At 32.7% G+C, this 16,263-nt stretch overlaps 2 protein-coding genes across 9 annotated transcripts; both read right to left on the bottom strand.

Annotated features, from left to right (window-relative positions):
* Positions 1 to 977: 977 nt before the first annotated feature.
* Positions 978 to 3,147, bottom strand: LOC128548604 (uncharacterized). Its single transcript, XM_053523941.1, has 6 exons — positions 3,011 to 3,147; positions 2,645 to 2,698; positions 2,274 to 2,315; positions 1,955 to 2,011; positions 1,583 to 1,630; positions 978 to 1,307 (listed from the first exon to the last, which is right to left on the bottom strand). Exons 1-6 carry the CDS (start codon positions 3,102 to 3,104, stop codon positions 1,225 to 1,227), a joined length of 378 nt encoding a protein of 125 aa, XP_053379916.1. The 5' UTR covers positions 3,105 to 3,147; the 3' UTR covers positions 978 to 1,224.
* Positions 3,148 to 3,277: 130 nt separating this feature from the next.
* Positions 3,278 to 15,071, bottom strand: LOC123527737 (synaptogenesis protein syg-2-like). Of its 8 annotated transcripts, none has more exons than XM_053523932.1 (17): positions 14,888 to 15,071; positions 13,705 to 14,040; positions 12,374 to 12,709; positions 11,943 to 12,230; positions 11,479 to 11,778; positions 10,992 to 11,315; positions 10,262 to 10,564; positions 8,746 to 9,024; positions 7,014 to 7,307; positions 6,238 to 6,546; positions 5,755 to 6,048; positions 5,377 to 5,515; positions 4,943 to 5,049; positions 4,746 to 4,793; positions 4,373 to 4,417; positions 3,906 to 3,980; positions 3,278 to 3,572 (listed from the first exon to the last, which is right to left on the bottom strand). In XM_053523932.1, the coding sequence occupies exons 1-17, from the start codon at positions 14,940 to 14,942 to the stop codon at positions 3,499 to 3,501; spliced, it is 3,606 nt and encodes a 1,201-aa protein (XP_053379907.1). In that variant the 5' UTR covers positions 14,943 to 15,071; the 3' UTR covers positions 3,278 to 3,498. The 8 variants fall into 8 exon arrangements, with proteins under 8 accessions (XP_053379907.1, XP_053379909.1, XP_053379908.1 ...); XM_053523934.1 differs by having other exon boundaries at positions 3,906 to 3,959; XM_053523933.1 differs by having other exon boundaries at positions 13,705 to 14,037.
* Positions 15,072 to 16,263: the final 1,192 nt, after the last annotated feature.

The raw sequence follows: 16,263 nt of genomic DNA, 5'->3' as shown, positions 1-16,263 counted from the left end.
TAGTTGGGTGGGAAACACTGAAAAGCGTTTCTGAAAATTCCCGAGTAGCTGCCGGGGATCGAACCCCGACCTCAGGATTGGAAGGCCAGTGTGCAAACCACTGAGCTATCCGTCCACCCGGATGTTGTATCTATTTATAAATTATAGTCTCGTTTCGGAGGATTCTTCCAAAAAAATCCGAAGATGTGCGACATGTTCGTAAGCAGTCGGAAAACATACTTTCGGTTTGAAATTGAATTTTTTTTTGTTTATTTTTTTGGTTATTCTTGAACATATTCATGACTACTTGGTCAGATCCGATGCAGTGGGTCATATTTTCAGTAAAGTTGGACGGATAGCTCAGTGGTTTGCACACTGGCCTTTCAATCCTGAGGTCGGGGGTTTGGTCCCCGGCAGCTACTCGGGAATTTTCAGAAACGCTTTTCAGTGTTTCCAACCCAACTAGAGGTATACTGGTCAGGAACCCAGGCAATCCTTGTGTGTATCAGTGCTATACACTGGGCACGTTGAAGAACCAGGCTGTCTATTCGCAACGAGCTAGGCTAAGTTAGCCGGACAAGCCTGTATCTGATTTCTGATCTCTCTGTCGTGGGGGCTTTGTCTCACTCTGTCCCTCTGGTCAGATCGCTCTGTGTCTGTACTAGTAGAGGATGAATTATGCGCCCTGTGTGGCTGCATTTGAACTATATAAAGCGCCTTTGAACGTGTAATTGATCATGAAAAGGGCGCTATATAAATCTAGTATAATAATAATAATAATAATAATAAATAGGAAGTCTCAGCTACAAACTCTGTTTTTCATATAATACTTGTTCGGGTGTTAGTAGTGGAGCTTTAAAGGGTGACATTGTGATAGTTAATGAAATCTGTTATAAAATAGAAACAAATGTGATTCAATGATAAGATGAGGAGTTTTAATATTTCAAGACTGTATCTTAGTCAATTTATGAATTCGTTAATGGTAGAGAAACAAGAAATTCAATATTAAGAAGCTTTATTGTACGTACAAGCAGTTGAAACATGCATGTTTGTCATTTCAACTTTCAAAAAATGGCTTGTATTTTTGTAACTTGGAAGCTTTATCTCCATCATTGTTTTCATAAATGACATCATTGATCTAAGACTGCACCAAGCAGCATCTTATAATCATACAACATAATACTTTGGTTAACAGTAAATAAATCTGTCTCATTAGATATGGTGATTCAATTTAATCAAATTGATTTAAGGCAGGTTTTCATATTCCTCCCCCAAACAGTTTATTCCATCCATGGTTCTTTTTTCTTGCGTTTGTAAATCTTTATTGTCTGAAATACGAAGAAAGATATTGTTTTTAAGACATAACTATTTACGAGTGTCTTCATCTAAAGCACATAAATGTTACAGAAATAAATGATTACATATAATCTTTGCTGCTTTTAAAGTTCTTGAAAGCATATTAATAAAATAACAGCATCATAAGACTTAAAGTGTAAGTTAAAAATGTATTGTTTTTTACGTAGGTAAATTATTATACAGCCATGTCGGACTCCACGTATTTTCTGATAATACGGGCCTTTTCGATATTTCAATAAACACCTACCTGTATCCTTGCTCACAGCGGCCTTGTGCTTGACATAACGGATCGGACCTATTTATGGAACATAACTTAGTAAAACCTGATGCCATATCAACATCCATTATGAATAAATAGTATATAAATATGTACTTTTCCGACAAATCACTATTGTCACACGTTATAATTGTATTAGGCTTGATAGAATTGAAAAGGTTTATACGAATTGTTAAAAGTATTGTATATAAACGATATTTATTGATGGAAACTAGGTAAACCGTATCATAAATGGTAAGAAGAGCACATAAAATTATACAAGTTTGCTAGTTTGTTTTACAATCTGCGTCATATTCAAATGATCACACTGTTATAAAAATAGAATCCAGGTCTATATCATACCTTTCACTATCTCTATCGAATCATACTTTTGAAGTTGTCTCTTTTCAACATCTGTACCTAGAATAAATATAAAAAATAAATTTCAGACAAGAAACGAGATTAAAAGTCGTCTTGTTTAAAAAAGATTCTAAAAGAGGAGGAATATATTTGAAACGTTTTCATCTCTATTTGCTCAGAATGCAAATTGCAAACATTCTATATGGTTCCAAAACGTTTGAAACATGAAGGGAATTGCTAAATAAAATGCACGTTTATTACCATGATTAAAATGGTTTAATTTGTACTTCTCACATGTGTTAAGATGTAAAATCAATCTTACGTTTAGTGACTGCATCAAGTCCCTCGTATGAATGGACGGATCCTGAAAATTTGGACAATACAGTTTTACCACTATATTCAGAAACTTGTTACATGCAACAGTAACAAAAAAAAACACAAAAAAAAACACACACACACAAACTTTTCCTTTTCTATTTATTTAATGTTTAGATTAAAGAGTAAGATGCACGTATGGAAAGTGAAGAAAGGATTACAGGCCATATTGTTTCCTTAAGCTGTTACAAATGTAAAAAGATCAAAAGAACATCTAGTATCCTAACATTAAAAAATCAATTTATTTATCGCGACGATGAAGCTGTTGAAATTATTGAGAGAGAGAGAGAGAGAGAGAGAGAGAGAGAGAGAGAATACCTTTTTCTTTATTTATCTCTTCATACTGCTGCAATTGTGGCTTTAAAATTTCTCCTTCAATGATAATAAATATTACTGATAATAAATTTCGAGTAAAGAAAACGCTCTCATTTTTTTACACTTTCAATATGCTTTAAGTTTTACTTGAACAAACACCGAAATCCAAATTTTAAAATACAAAACGCTTTATTGTGAAATGATTTAAAAACTTTTCGTGTGAAGAAATGCGCAATATTATAAATACTTCCTTTTAAGGAATTCGAAAGGAATTCGAAAGGCAGATTTTGTACAAAATAACAGCCAAGTCGGACTCCACATAGTTTCTGATATTACAGGCATTTTACGATATTTCAGTATAACACATACCTGTATCCTTGCTCACCGCGGCCTTTTGCTTGACATAACGGATCGGACCTATATATTGAACATAACATAGTAAACGCTGATGCCATATCGACATCCATTATGAATAAATAGTATAAAAAATGTGTACTTTTCCGACAAATCACTGTTGTTGAACAGCATAATTATATTAGGCTTAATAGAATTGCAGAGTTATAAACGATTTGTTAAACGTATTACTAGTACATATAAAGGATAATTACTGATGGTAAGCTGTATCATAAATGGCAAGAGGAGAACATAATATAAGATAGTTAGTTTGTTTTACAATGTGCGTCATATTCAAATTATCGACACAGTTATAAAGATAAAATTCAGATCTTCATCATATTTTTCACTATCTCTACCGAGTTATACTTTTGAGTTTGTTTTTTCAACATCTAGACCTAAACTCATTAGATACAATAGATACAAAATGCACGTAGGTAACTAAATGGTCCAATTCCTACACATCAGCTGTGTTTAGATATAAAATCTATCTTACGTTTAGTAACTGTATCAAGCCCCTCGTATGAATGGATGTATCCTGAAAATTTGGAAATAAGTTTTACATCTATATTAAGAGGCCTCTTACATGCAACTGTAACAAAAATAAAATGACATCTTCCTCTTAAATTTATTTGATGTTTTGTTACTTAAAGTGTGTGATGCACGTATTGAAAAAGAGGAAAGGATCACAGGTATATTGCTTCCCTAAGCTGCTACAAATGTAGAAAGACCACTTATTATCCTAACATGAAATGTCAACTGGTCACCTCAACGCAAGAAGTTGATAACTGCATTGATTTAAATATGGACATATTTTACGCTAAGGTGACGAACTTATTCAACGAGATGATTATTGAGAGAGAAAGAATACCTTTTTCTTTATTCAATTCTTCATATTGTTGCAGTTGTGGCTGTGAAATTTCTCCTTCAGTGATAATGAATGTAACTAATAAGTAATTCAGTTATCGATATGTTCTCAAAAGTTCAACATCTTAAAAATGCAATAATTTTTAACTGAACCAAATACCATAGGCCCAATTTTAAAGAGCAAACCTTTTTTTTTACTTTGGTTTTGCATATTATTTGCAATAGTATCTCAATGTATAATTTCACTGATCCTTACATCATGAAATTTCATATCTACTTTAGCATTCATTGTTCATTAAGAATAATTATTTTAAAAAATGTGTTTGTTACGAACAATTTCTAAACATTGTGCTCTTTGGGTAATCTTATTGACTTGAGTGTAAACCATATTTCCAAGATAACCATTGTCTTGTCATGAATTATTATCATCTAATCTTATAAATAATTAAGTGTTGATATTTAAGATATTACCATGATCGATGTCCTCATAAACTGTTTCGGGTTTCTTCAATGATTCTTAAAATGAAAAAAGAAAATTATGCAAGGGAATATTTTAAAATAGATTACAGTTTTACAGAAAATTATGAATTTCAGGCCATTGATTAGAACAGCTGTAAGAATACCTTCAGGTAGCATAGTGCATTACCAAACAAAACAATAGGAGATGTGGTTTGATAAATTCAGTCCTATAGCGGCATTGATATGCCCAACACCTATAAGCTTTTTAGCACGCGCTTAAACAGAATCGTTACTGCTTTTGAGTATTGGTCATGCATTTATATCTATTCATATAATCTATTGTTTTTCTGGCAAAATGAAATAAAACATTGAAAGGCATATCTACCATAGTCTACGTTAGTTTCAGCTTCTTTTCTTGAACTTGGAGCGTATTCTATAATTACAAAAAACAATTGTAGGAAATGTTAATACAGGTGAAATAGATAACACTCATTAACTTGATTTAATGACCACAAAAGACAGATTAATCCTCGCGAATGCAAATGCATCGACTTATGTTTACCATTTAAAGTTAAGCCCTACCTGAGATTTGTGTAGTTTCGTTTTGAGAGGTTTTATTACTTTCATCCTTACTGTCCTCTGTATTTTCAAATTCAATAAGGTTGGTTGTGGTGAGTCGCTTGTTGAGTCTGTGAAATTAGTTCTAAGATTAATAAATTTGTGTGAAATAAATCTGCTATATTTGTTCATGGCAACAATGTTATACTTGTACAATTTTTAAAACAAGTAAAGGGCATATATTAGATAAATCAAAATTGTATTATTTATATTTGTCCATCATTACATAGATTTGGATAAGCAATGTTGCTACTCTTCAGTGCATAGAGAAAGTAAATTTAAGTACATCTTATTGTTCTAAATGTCTTCATGAACGTATACCGGGGCCATTATAATACTTCAGTTATGAATTAATTATGTTTGTCGATCTAATTAAACATGTATGAGTGTAAAATAACCTTGATGTAATCAGTCTTCTCCTTACTATAATGGTGAACACCACGACCAAAATCACAATGAGTATCAACGCTGCAAGTGTTCCTAGAATTATACCGGTGACTGGTAGTTCCGTTTTCTTGGCGGTGTCAGAAGGAATGTCTATGCAATAAAACAAAAACTAGCGGTGTTACGTTTCTCTTCTTTTATCATGTTCCAAGAAACAATTTCATGCTAAATGTAAGAAGCCAAAACTCTTCATAGTACATTAATAATATCATTCAAGCTTCGTATCGATAAAAGCTTAATTTAACTAACAAAAGAAGTAGAGATGATGATCTCAGACGATATATTTAGATTTCTAGATAAGGCTAAACTATAAATATAACGGTTATATTTACCCTTTGTTTTGATGCGAAGTTCTGAAGGAGCTGATTGTCCGAGTTTGTTGACAGAATATATCACAATTTCGTATTCAGACCCACTTGCCAAGCCACTCAGTGTATAGTTCATAAACTCTTCGTCATTGTCCGGAATAGAGATATTGACCCATGTCTGGACTGAGATTTTCTTGTATCTCAGGACGAATGTCTGAGCTTGTCCGCCGTCTAAACCTGGCTTCCATCTCACAGTGAATGAGTATTCTGTATTTAGAGCTTCGATATGCTCAAAGTCAGTCGGCGGATATGGCTTTTCTAAAGATATAAGCATAAAATTTCTGTTAGTAATTGTAACATAACATTTGACAACAAGATTTATATGAAACCGTTTTCATGGAGCTGTTGCCTTGGCAATTTCGTTTTTTTTTTACTTGAAAGGTTTCGGTAAGTCCTAATATTTTAAAGTGATATGTCTTTAAAACGATATTTATACTTTCACAATACCTTCTGGCCCAACTGTAAACAATTGCTCAAAAATTCCTAGGGCGTTTTCAATGTCCAGACGATACGTCCCATAGTCTGTTCCTGCGACCTCAAGAATTGTAAGATTTGATTGTAGTCCAGATGTATTTATAATAATATTTTCACTGGCTGCTAGAGGTCTCCATACAGATCCAATATATTTCCGCCATTTGTAACCTGATATATCGGGTACAGGATAGGCTAATGCTGTGAAACTCAAGGTAACCGGAACTTGTTCAGCAGTAAATATTCTGTCTCGTATCTTTACTGTCGGTGATGGACGAGGGAAACCTAGAAATGACCAATAAGCAACGCAAAACAAATTAAATCATGCGTTTATTTTCATTGCATGTATCTAATCTGTGTAAAATGTTTACACATACAGTAGCTACGCCTTTAGTATTTTAGCAATATTACTTAAAACTAACGGTATTTTTTATTTATTCTGCATAAATAGTCCAGACTGTACCTTTGTTTCCATTATTACGGATTAACTATGATCCCACGTATCAATAAGTGGACATATTTAAATAATGCTTATATTAAACGGACTTTAACACTAAATTTTATGGATATATTTTGTTTTGAGTTATCTTTGCAAAAAGGTTCTCGTCGTTACTTAGGAAGGAATATTGTCAACATACCTTTACACCGTTTGCTTATAAATGTAATCATCTGAGTAGTTGAATACATTGCATTAAACGTCAGTTTATTATGGGTAAATTATTATATAAACAGTTTTGTTATAATCAACTTACATTTGACATTCAAGGTGAAATATTTCTTAGACGGCTCTCCATTATTATATTTATTCATTCCTGTACATACATATACCCCAGCATGAAGACATCCGGCAGACTGACTCATATATACAAGTGCTAGCGCATCATTTGTGGTCGTCTTCAAAATTTGGTCCATAAAATATATCGTTATAGTAGACTTTGGGTTACTGTCAATGTTACATCTAAATTCAACAGTTGTATTTTCGTCTATAGTAACCGGATTTTGCCCATGATATCCATCCACAAAGAAGTCTACTACACTTGACTTATCTGTAAAATACCAGCATTCTCCGAGAGAGTAGTTAAAAAGTATAAATATTGACAACTGGGCAACACATTTTAGTATTATATTTAACTTATACATTAGAATGGTTTGACCAGTTTAACCTTTTATGACTACATCTGTGCATACAGATTTCATTTTTTTCCAAAAATATTTACTTAAGAGAACAGAACTAGCACTTTATCAAGCTCACGCCATACATAAAGGTACATTAGTATAGATAGCTATTCCAACTTTACAAAACTGTGAACATGAAACAATGATTAAATATAAATAGAAAACACACATGAAAAACACATAAATACAAAGAAAGAAAGAAAGAAACCAACAAAAAACCGGAATTTGATATTTTTGAAAGAGGCTATCGACAATTTAACTAAAATAATAGTGATTGATCAGTTTGACACGCCTCTGTCTAAAAAGGGCAATGCGTGCAAAATGAGAATGACCATGTGTTTATGTTAATTGTATTCCTTTCGGATTATTTCTTTAACTGTATAATATTAACTTCGACAATAATTTTTTTCAATGTAAGCCTTCGTATAAATTAAAAAAAATTTGGTGAATAATATGTAAATATATCTGATTGCACATACATGTATATCTACATGTATGTCTACTACACTGCATGTACACACCGTCAGTTGTTGCCACTTGATATTAGTGTGGTTTATGCATACTTTGATTGTTACCTGACCATTACTTTTACCGTAAAATGTAAGGCTGACCTCAAAAATATACAATACATACAAATATAAGAAGTGTTGGGCTTCATTAGGGAAGTAGAATACATTAACCTCAAAAAAAAGTAATGAATGTCGGCACACTATAATATGTGGTATACTAATATTTACACTAGTATGTATACTATATATAATAGGTAATTACTATATAATTAGGTAATTAATGGTTTCACATACATTTTATTTTATAAAATGCCATTTTTTAAAAGATGCTTTCACTTTAAGCTTTGCACTGTTACAAAAATTGCCAGGTTTAAGTATATACGTTGAATTTTATTGTACTTTTGTTTTGATTCGCATGCGTTTGATAACACTGTAAACCATAATCAAAGTAATTAAGTAATTTGGGTTCAGGTAAATTGAAACGATTAAAGAATTGATTCATATTTAAAAGATTGCGAAATATGATATTCGTTATAACTTAAATAAAATAGAATTTCAATCTTTCAACAAAGGATTGCGTATATTACTTCCCAAAAGATCTGTTATAACCTTGGTTTATCAAATCAACTGTCACTATGTTGTATATTTAAAGTCAATGCGTTATCACAAGTATTATGTGAGCTTCGCAAACATTTTATATCTAAACCTCATGATCACTAACTATTAGAAATTCAAATGTAAATAATACATAATCTTATAATTGTATTAAAACAAGTTATATATAGAATACTATACGTACATAAAACATCGAGTTGAAAATGTTTGCTTGTTCGTCCGTCTGTAAGATCCCCTGCAGTTGGTTCCATTGTATTATTCACTGTGCACGTGTACATCATCGAGTCATTACGCAAAACTTTCTGAATAACTAAGTGCTGTTCATGCCATAATCTGTCATCACCATCTCTTGTCCACTGAACAGTTAAAACGCTCGGATTACCACGTATAACTGGACAAGTTTTATTCAGAGAAGCACCCTCAATCACGGTTTCATTTGTAAGGCTGCCAATATCCGGCATATCTGGAAATATACTGCCAGCATTTTAAACATATTAAACATGTCTCAAATATTGTTCTTTACCTATCAAAGATAAATGCACCTCTCACTAAGCCCATCCCTATTAAATGCAGGTTCGGATTGTTTTATATATACTTTCTATCTAAAAGGGATATGTTGCATGTAGAAGTTACTAGTTCTGAAATGAAACATGTAAACAGTGTTCAAAATTAAACTTGAAATTTTCACAATGCTCAAGTTATTTCATAATCTAATCATACTCAAAACATTTCAAAGACAGATAATGAATTTAATGTTTACAAAAGTGTACACAATATAGTCTGACTTTCTTAAATTGAAATGAGCTGTGAACTATCCAACAAGAACAGTATCAATATGATATATAAACGATTGTATGTATATTCTTTTCATGTGTATTATTGTAATTTTGTTTTGGCTACCATCACTTGACTGACACTATTTTTATATTCTGATGGTCGCATACATTTAGATATGACGTAAGCCTATTTGTTGACCTAACCAGGTCGAAGCGCAGCATCTGCGCACTGACTCTCGTAAGAAACCGATGACGTCATTTCGTCAAGTTCATAGCATATGGTTAATTTTTAATATCAGGACATATTTGTGTTTTTTTATGCTTAATGAATTTAACTGACTTACAAATGTATGGATTTTTAACAAAGTCCATTAATACATAACTTTTCACAATTTCCATTAATAATCTTTACCGCTAAATTTGTTTTCAAAATGAAAATTACATGTACCTCAATCATTCCACAACTGCAATGGTGGGAAAAGTATTGCAGACAGTGGTACATATTTGAAACTTTTGTATGTAACATATTAAAATGCTGTTGTTTGGTTCGTGCCAGATCAAAAGAAAAATAGATTGAACAAATATTAAAGTAAAAGGTGAGTATGTAGTATTTGATTTGATGAAATTATAGCGTGGCAGATTTCTGGCTAGGTTTCAGCTCAGAGATCCAAAACAGAATATAACATATCTGAAACTAAGTTGATTAGCTGCTTGCAATTAGGTATTACAGCAAAACGATTACATGTATTTCAATACGTCTGCTAATGTTTAGCCAAGGAAATTATCTAAAAAGAGGATGACATCTGTGAGACTTCACATATTTGCGAATGCTACTAGTACTCGACATTTAGACGGCAAAAAAGAAAAATCAGTTTGAAAAGAATTATTAGGTTTCTTAGAAGCGAGGTGGTACTGCTTACTTACATAATATATTTATGTGCACGCTCGTATTATTTTCCCCTCTTTCCGTGATGCCAAAGCTCCGTTTCATTTTATTAAATGCATGGCAACTGAACCTCCCTGCCTGTTCTCTTTTAATATTTTGGATTGTTAACACTGATGATGTTGACGTCAATGGACCGTACCAAGAATAGGATGATTTTGGTTTACTCAATGCGTCACATGATAAGGTAAACGAACTTTGTTCTATTACATTGATACTGTCCGTTACATTAATATAATTATTGACACCGTAGTAAAATTGTACTTTCGGTGCGCTAGGCGGATCTGAAATTTAAATGTATTCATTCAATACAAAAATATTAATAAGTGTACCGCCGTTGAAACTGAAAAATGGCATGTTAAATTATATATGTTATTGCGCAAAATGCGCAAAAGATATAATATTTTTAACAAAATAAAAATTACAGATTTTGTGCATACTTAAAATCATTTTAAGGCTGTGGTTTAAACGTGTTTACTTACAACTAGAATGACTTTCAAGAAGAAATATAGACTATAGTTAAAACGTCATCAGCCATAGTCAAAATATTTTAAGTCTCTTTATTTTTGATGAATACTCTATTATTGTTGAAATGTTGCAAGTGTATGCAAAAATGGTAAGGCACCTCTAGACATACGATATACTTTTGTAAAACCTCATTAGAATTTAAATGGACCAATACATGTAAAGCAAGTTAGCTGCAATAGTTACCGACTGCTTTATTGTACAAGTGAAAAGACATACATAGTACAAATACTGAAAATGTTGCCTTCGCCTGTCCCTCGCGGCTTTCTCCGACTGTTTCGTTCATTAAATTTGTTGCCGTACATGTTCTTGCAAAATCACTTGACAACGATGTAACCGTCAACATCTGACTTTTAACTGTATGGTTAGTCCAACTATAGTCGGGTTGGGGTTGTCCGTTTGAAACACATGCTACAGTAAAGGTATCACCAAAAACCGCATCCATAGACATGTTACTGATAAGAGGACCGCTGACATTTCCATATCGAAATAATGGCGTTGTCGGTGGATCTGAAATGTAAAATACATCATATTCTCAAAATAAATGTGCATCAATCAAGCGACATGTTCATTAACTTCCAATGTATGGATTAAAACATTGATATGACGACGCGTTATAGAACGAATCTGCCATTGTTACAATCATAGGATAAACAAAAGACATAGAACTTACATAACACTTCCATGTCCACGTAGGAGACATTAGTACCAGATACAATATCCCCACTTGAAGCATTCATTGTATTTTCCGCTGTACAAAGGTAGCGACCCTCATGACTTGTTTGAACGTTGTCAATATTTATTATTTGCCCAGGATTGCTTGTTCCATCTGGCACTGTCCACTTGAAGTCTGGACTTGGATTACTCGAACTGTTACAACTTATAAGAAAAGTATTGTGTCTGATGACTCTGATGTTTTCAGATGAAGGAACGGTGACATTACTTACTTCTAAAGTTGGTCTTGACGGTGGATCTGCAAAAAATATATCATCAGATATGTTAGCAATTTAATGTCATGTGCTTTACTGTAAACACATACTTTATCGATTTTATATCATTGTTTAAATGGTAAAGAATGGATTCAATTTCAGAGAGGCATATTTTTTATTACTTGCGTAGTACTGTAAACTAACTTACACATTACGTCCGCATTAACGACTACAATCTCACTTCCAGACTCGATGTGCATTGCACTGCATATGCACGGACACATCTGATTCCTAGATGCGGTCCATGTTACTTCAGCTGTGACTGTTTTTCCATCTGACGAGATTTTCCATGTTTCATTAAAGCATTTCCAGCTAATGGTTGCTAATGGATTACCACCACTTACAGAACAAGACAGTTTCCCCACAGTGTTCTCTATCACTCGGTAAATGCTGTCGTTTTGAAAACCTTGAATGTGGGGTGGGCCATCAGGTGAATCTGAAAGATCAAGTTTAACAACATTAATAATACATAACATGACATGGAACTTCCTGTACTTAATCAGGATTACAATTACCAGATGTCAAATAGCGCAGTGAAAGTTCACATATTTCACATTTCTCCGCTATATTAATACTTACGAGTAATGTTCAGAAATACCCTGCTGGATTCTACCTCTTGATTAGGGAAGTTGCTTGCAATGCAGTACAAAAGCCGCCCATTCACTTCTCTAGTTGGTACATACATTAGCGTTCCCGTTGTATACATCAACCCTTCATTATTTGTTGTGTTTGATTGTGTCACATTGTTTAAAATTTGTAAAGTGTCCGACTGAGTTTCTCCTTTCTCTAGAAGCCATGTCACTGTTGCCGCCGGTCTTGCTGGAGATGTTATGCATATGAATGTTCCATTCGTATTTTCTGACAATGTTGTTACATTCCTCTTAGGTGTAGTGATTTCAGCTTTTATAACTGGTACTGTAAGTGAAAAACGAAGGAGAAAAAAAGTTCATTTAAAGACACATCTGACAGTTTCATATATGTATATAGGCAAATGTTTTCCTACGGACAGAATTTGTTTAAGCTTTGTGTACTGACTGGGAATCAAGTTTAAAACAGATATACGTATCTTTAGATATACATAGATCTTTGTATGCTTATCCATATTTATTGTCCTTATTTCAACGGCAATATTCTGATTATTACAACTTGAATTGCCTTTATGACACAGGTAATGACTGCATATGCAATATAATCAAGGTATCGTGTCATTTGACGCAGAAAAGCAAAGCAGTGTACACTGTCGTCACCAAAATGTCACATACGAGATTGATAAAGACCCGCTTTTTCTTCAGAAAAATAATTTTATGAATTCACTAATTAAAATAATTAACATTTGAATAGCCGTTATATGATGATACATTGCTATCCTTTTATGTTGATCGTCCTAGATATCATTCAATATGCAATATGATATTCAGATACTACTGAAAATGCGTATTGAACTTTGATGTTAAACTGATAACAAATGAAGGCATAGACGATGTCTCCAAATTAGGTAAACTCTTGTGTATGTAAACAAACAGAAATATATCTAAATGTTTACAATTGCTTCAAATCACCTCCGATAAATGACCGGTAGATTTTAAGCACAGATTAAGTAGGTTTTAAATATTTTAGGAGATCTTATCAAATAAGAATTGCTGCTTGAAAAATACAAGAAGAAGTCCTTGAAAATGTTAAAGTTACAATTATTAATATATCGTACGCTATCTATTAGTTTATTCCTTATGTCACGCACATTTGTTTTCACAGACCAAAATGCAATTGGTTTATGTATTCCCCAATTAACAGTGTTACTTTGTTGTTAGTAAACAGTCTGTATGCATAGATGGGTACTAAACGGATATGTGTACCTATGGCAATGCATTGACATTGTAAAACATCGATAATGTTTAGTACTGAACACAAACCTTTCACATAGATTGATATGCTATTGCTTTCAATATTTATTTGACGGCAGCTCCATTTTTCACCATGATTCCGACGTTCAACTTTCTTTAGTGTTAAAGAAAATGAGTTGTTTCCATGACATTCCCATGCATATAGCTTTGTATTGTTTAAAAAGCCAGCAGCAACACACTTTCCATCAATCTGGACTATGACAGGGTTAGTAGATGCAGCAGAATAAATCCATCTTGAACTTGTTACTTCTTCTGTACCATCATACCAGCACGTTAATGTAAGACTGCCATTCTCTATAACTTCTGCTATTTCAGGTGTCAACTTTACATTCTGGGAAGACACTGCTGATTAAATAGGAACTGATGTGAATAGCAACCTTAAATAATGTTTCATTACATATCACAACACTAGATGTATGTTTTGAAAAGCATTCTAACACGACCAGCAAATAACCTACATACATGTAGAGCAAACTCTATCTCGGGTTATTCTGCAATAAACCACTCGCGTGCAATCACGTCATCCGATCCAAGTGCGTAGGACGGTCGTTATTCTACGGTAAACCACTTTTGGGAACTTATTATTTCTTAAATAAAACCTACATCAATGTAATTTAGTCTTAGATAAATTCCTCAAATACCTTTATTTCAATTCATAAGCTTTAGAATCGTGTATGTTTTTAAAGCAGATGCATTCGATTCCCGTTGCATTGTTAAAAGAAAACACTTGCAAAATACGATCCCAACTTGTGTCTTTTTATGAGAAGTGAGTTTTTTTTAATGTTTACTATGTGATCTTGGTTGTAAACACATAAATTTGCATACAGTTGTACACATTTTAAGGCACATCTGAAGATATGACAAAATAAAGCTCAATTTATATATATACACACAATTTGCAATACCTTAAATATCAAATATTTTGATTCTAGACCTCCACGTTTGTCTCGGGATTATAGTTGTTCTTTACTCAAGAATTCTACTAATATAATAACATTTTATCAGACATTGTATGTTTATGTTTATGGATGCATTATATATTTCCATCTGTCAATATTTGAAAGGTATCATTACATGATACGATATGTCCTGTAAATATCTGTAACGTGCACTTTAAGTACAAAGTAATTTGACGCATCAATTATACACAGCAAAAGAATATTTTTACACTAAATTTTTAAAGTAGGCTTACCTGTCTTCAGATACAGAACATACAAAATTAGATACTTGCAGAAATTCACAATCATATTTTCATAATAACAGTCCCTTTTAATACACGACTCTTATAAATCTACAACTTCGTCCTTGTTAAGATATTTCTAAATTACTTTATGTCTGCAATATTTCTTCCTTGTCGGTATTTATTTAGCTATAAATCGAGCTTTGATAACGTAAACTTCACATTGGCTCTATCAAATAGAGATCTTCATTATTGCATTTTAAATGTTTTCACCTGTTTACGTTCCGCTTCAGCCTATATTCGAATTTTAATTTAAAAATTAATTAAAAGATTACAGCTGATTGAAATCAAAGAGAACTGTTTTAAACTGGATATTTCCTTCTTCTTCTTCTAGTACTGCGTCTGTTGCTACTGCTACTGCTACTGCTGCTGCTGCTGCTGCTGCGAATGCTACTGCTGCGAATGCTCCTACTTATACTACTACTACTATAATAATAATAATAATAATAATAATAATAATAATAATAATGATAATGATAATGATAATGATAATAATGATAACGATACTGATAATGATAATGACTATTATAATAATAGCAAAACTATCGACATGAATGATAATGAAAATTAAAAACAAAATATCGATTGAAGTAATAATTGCAATAATAATTTTAATATACCTTTGTTTTCTGCAGATTATACCAATTTTTTAGTCTCTTGATCCTTTCCTGTCTGGTCGTATCCGACAATTTTTCTATAAAAGGCATATAGAATTTATTTGAGTGATTAACCAGAGGAGCAAATTATCTTTTATTTGGCCTTACTTATTTTCACCTGTAATAATGAATGATCGATGTGAGGTAATACCTAATATCGCTTGTTTCACATCGTTCTTTATAGTACTTAACTTTATTGTTTTACACTTGATGACGCCATTGATATGTGACGTTGATATTAAATGAGGTCACTGATATAATCTAGTATGTTTTCAGTTAGTTCAATAAACGGAACAAAATTAATCTTCCACGCCATTTAAATTGTAGATTAAAGAAATCATTTCCTCGGTTTGAGATAAGCCTAAAACTCGAATGGGATTTCACCATGTATCATCTTTGACTGCAGAAAGATATTAGCTGCATTTTCAATCGATTACAAGTGCCTATGCTCCCCAAGGTCGCCCCTTGTTTTTTTCTGAGTTATTGTCTTTTTGTACTCCACATAGGTACTTTAGTACCACTTTTTGTCCGGAGTTTTTCTCAGCAACCACTGGCTGGAATCCATCGAAATGTCATAGGAAGCTTTACACCCAAAAGTGAAAGCGCATAGTATCTTATTTTCCGGTCGAATGTTTTTACCTGTGTTATTGCCTTTTTAGAATTCAACTTAGT

This window comes from Mercenaria mercenaria, chromosome 14 (genome assembly GCF_021730395.1).
Source record: "Mercenaria mercenaria strain notata chromosome 14, MADL_Memer_1, whole genome shotgun sequence".
NCBI classification, from domain to species: domain Eukaryota; kingdom Metazoa; phylum Mollusca; class Bivalvia; order Venerida; family Veneridae; genus Mercenaria; species Mercenaria mercenaria.
This window is presented reverse-complemented; position numbering and strand designations above follow the sequence as displayed.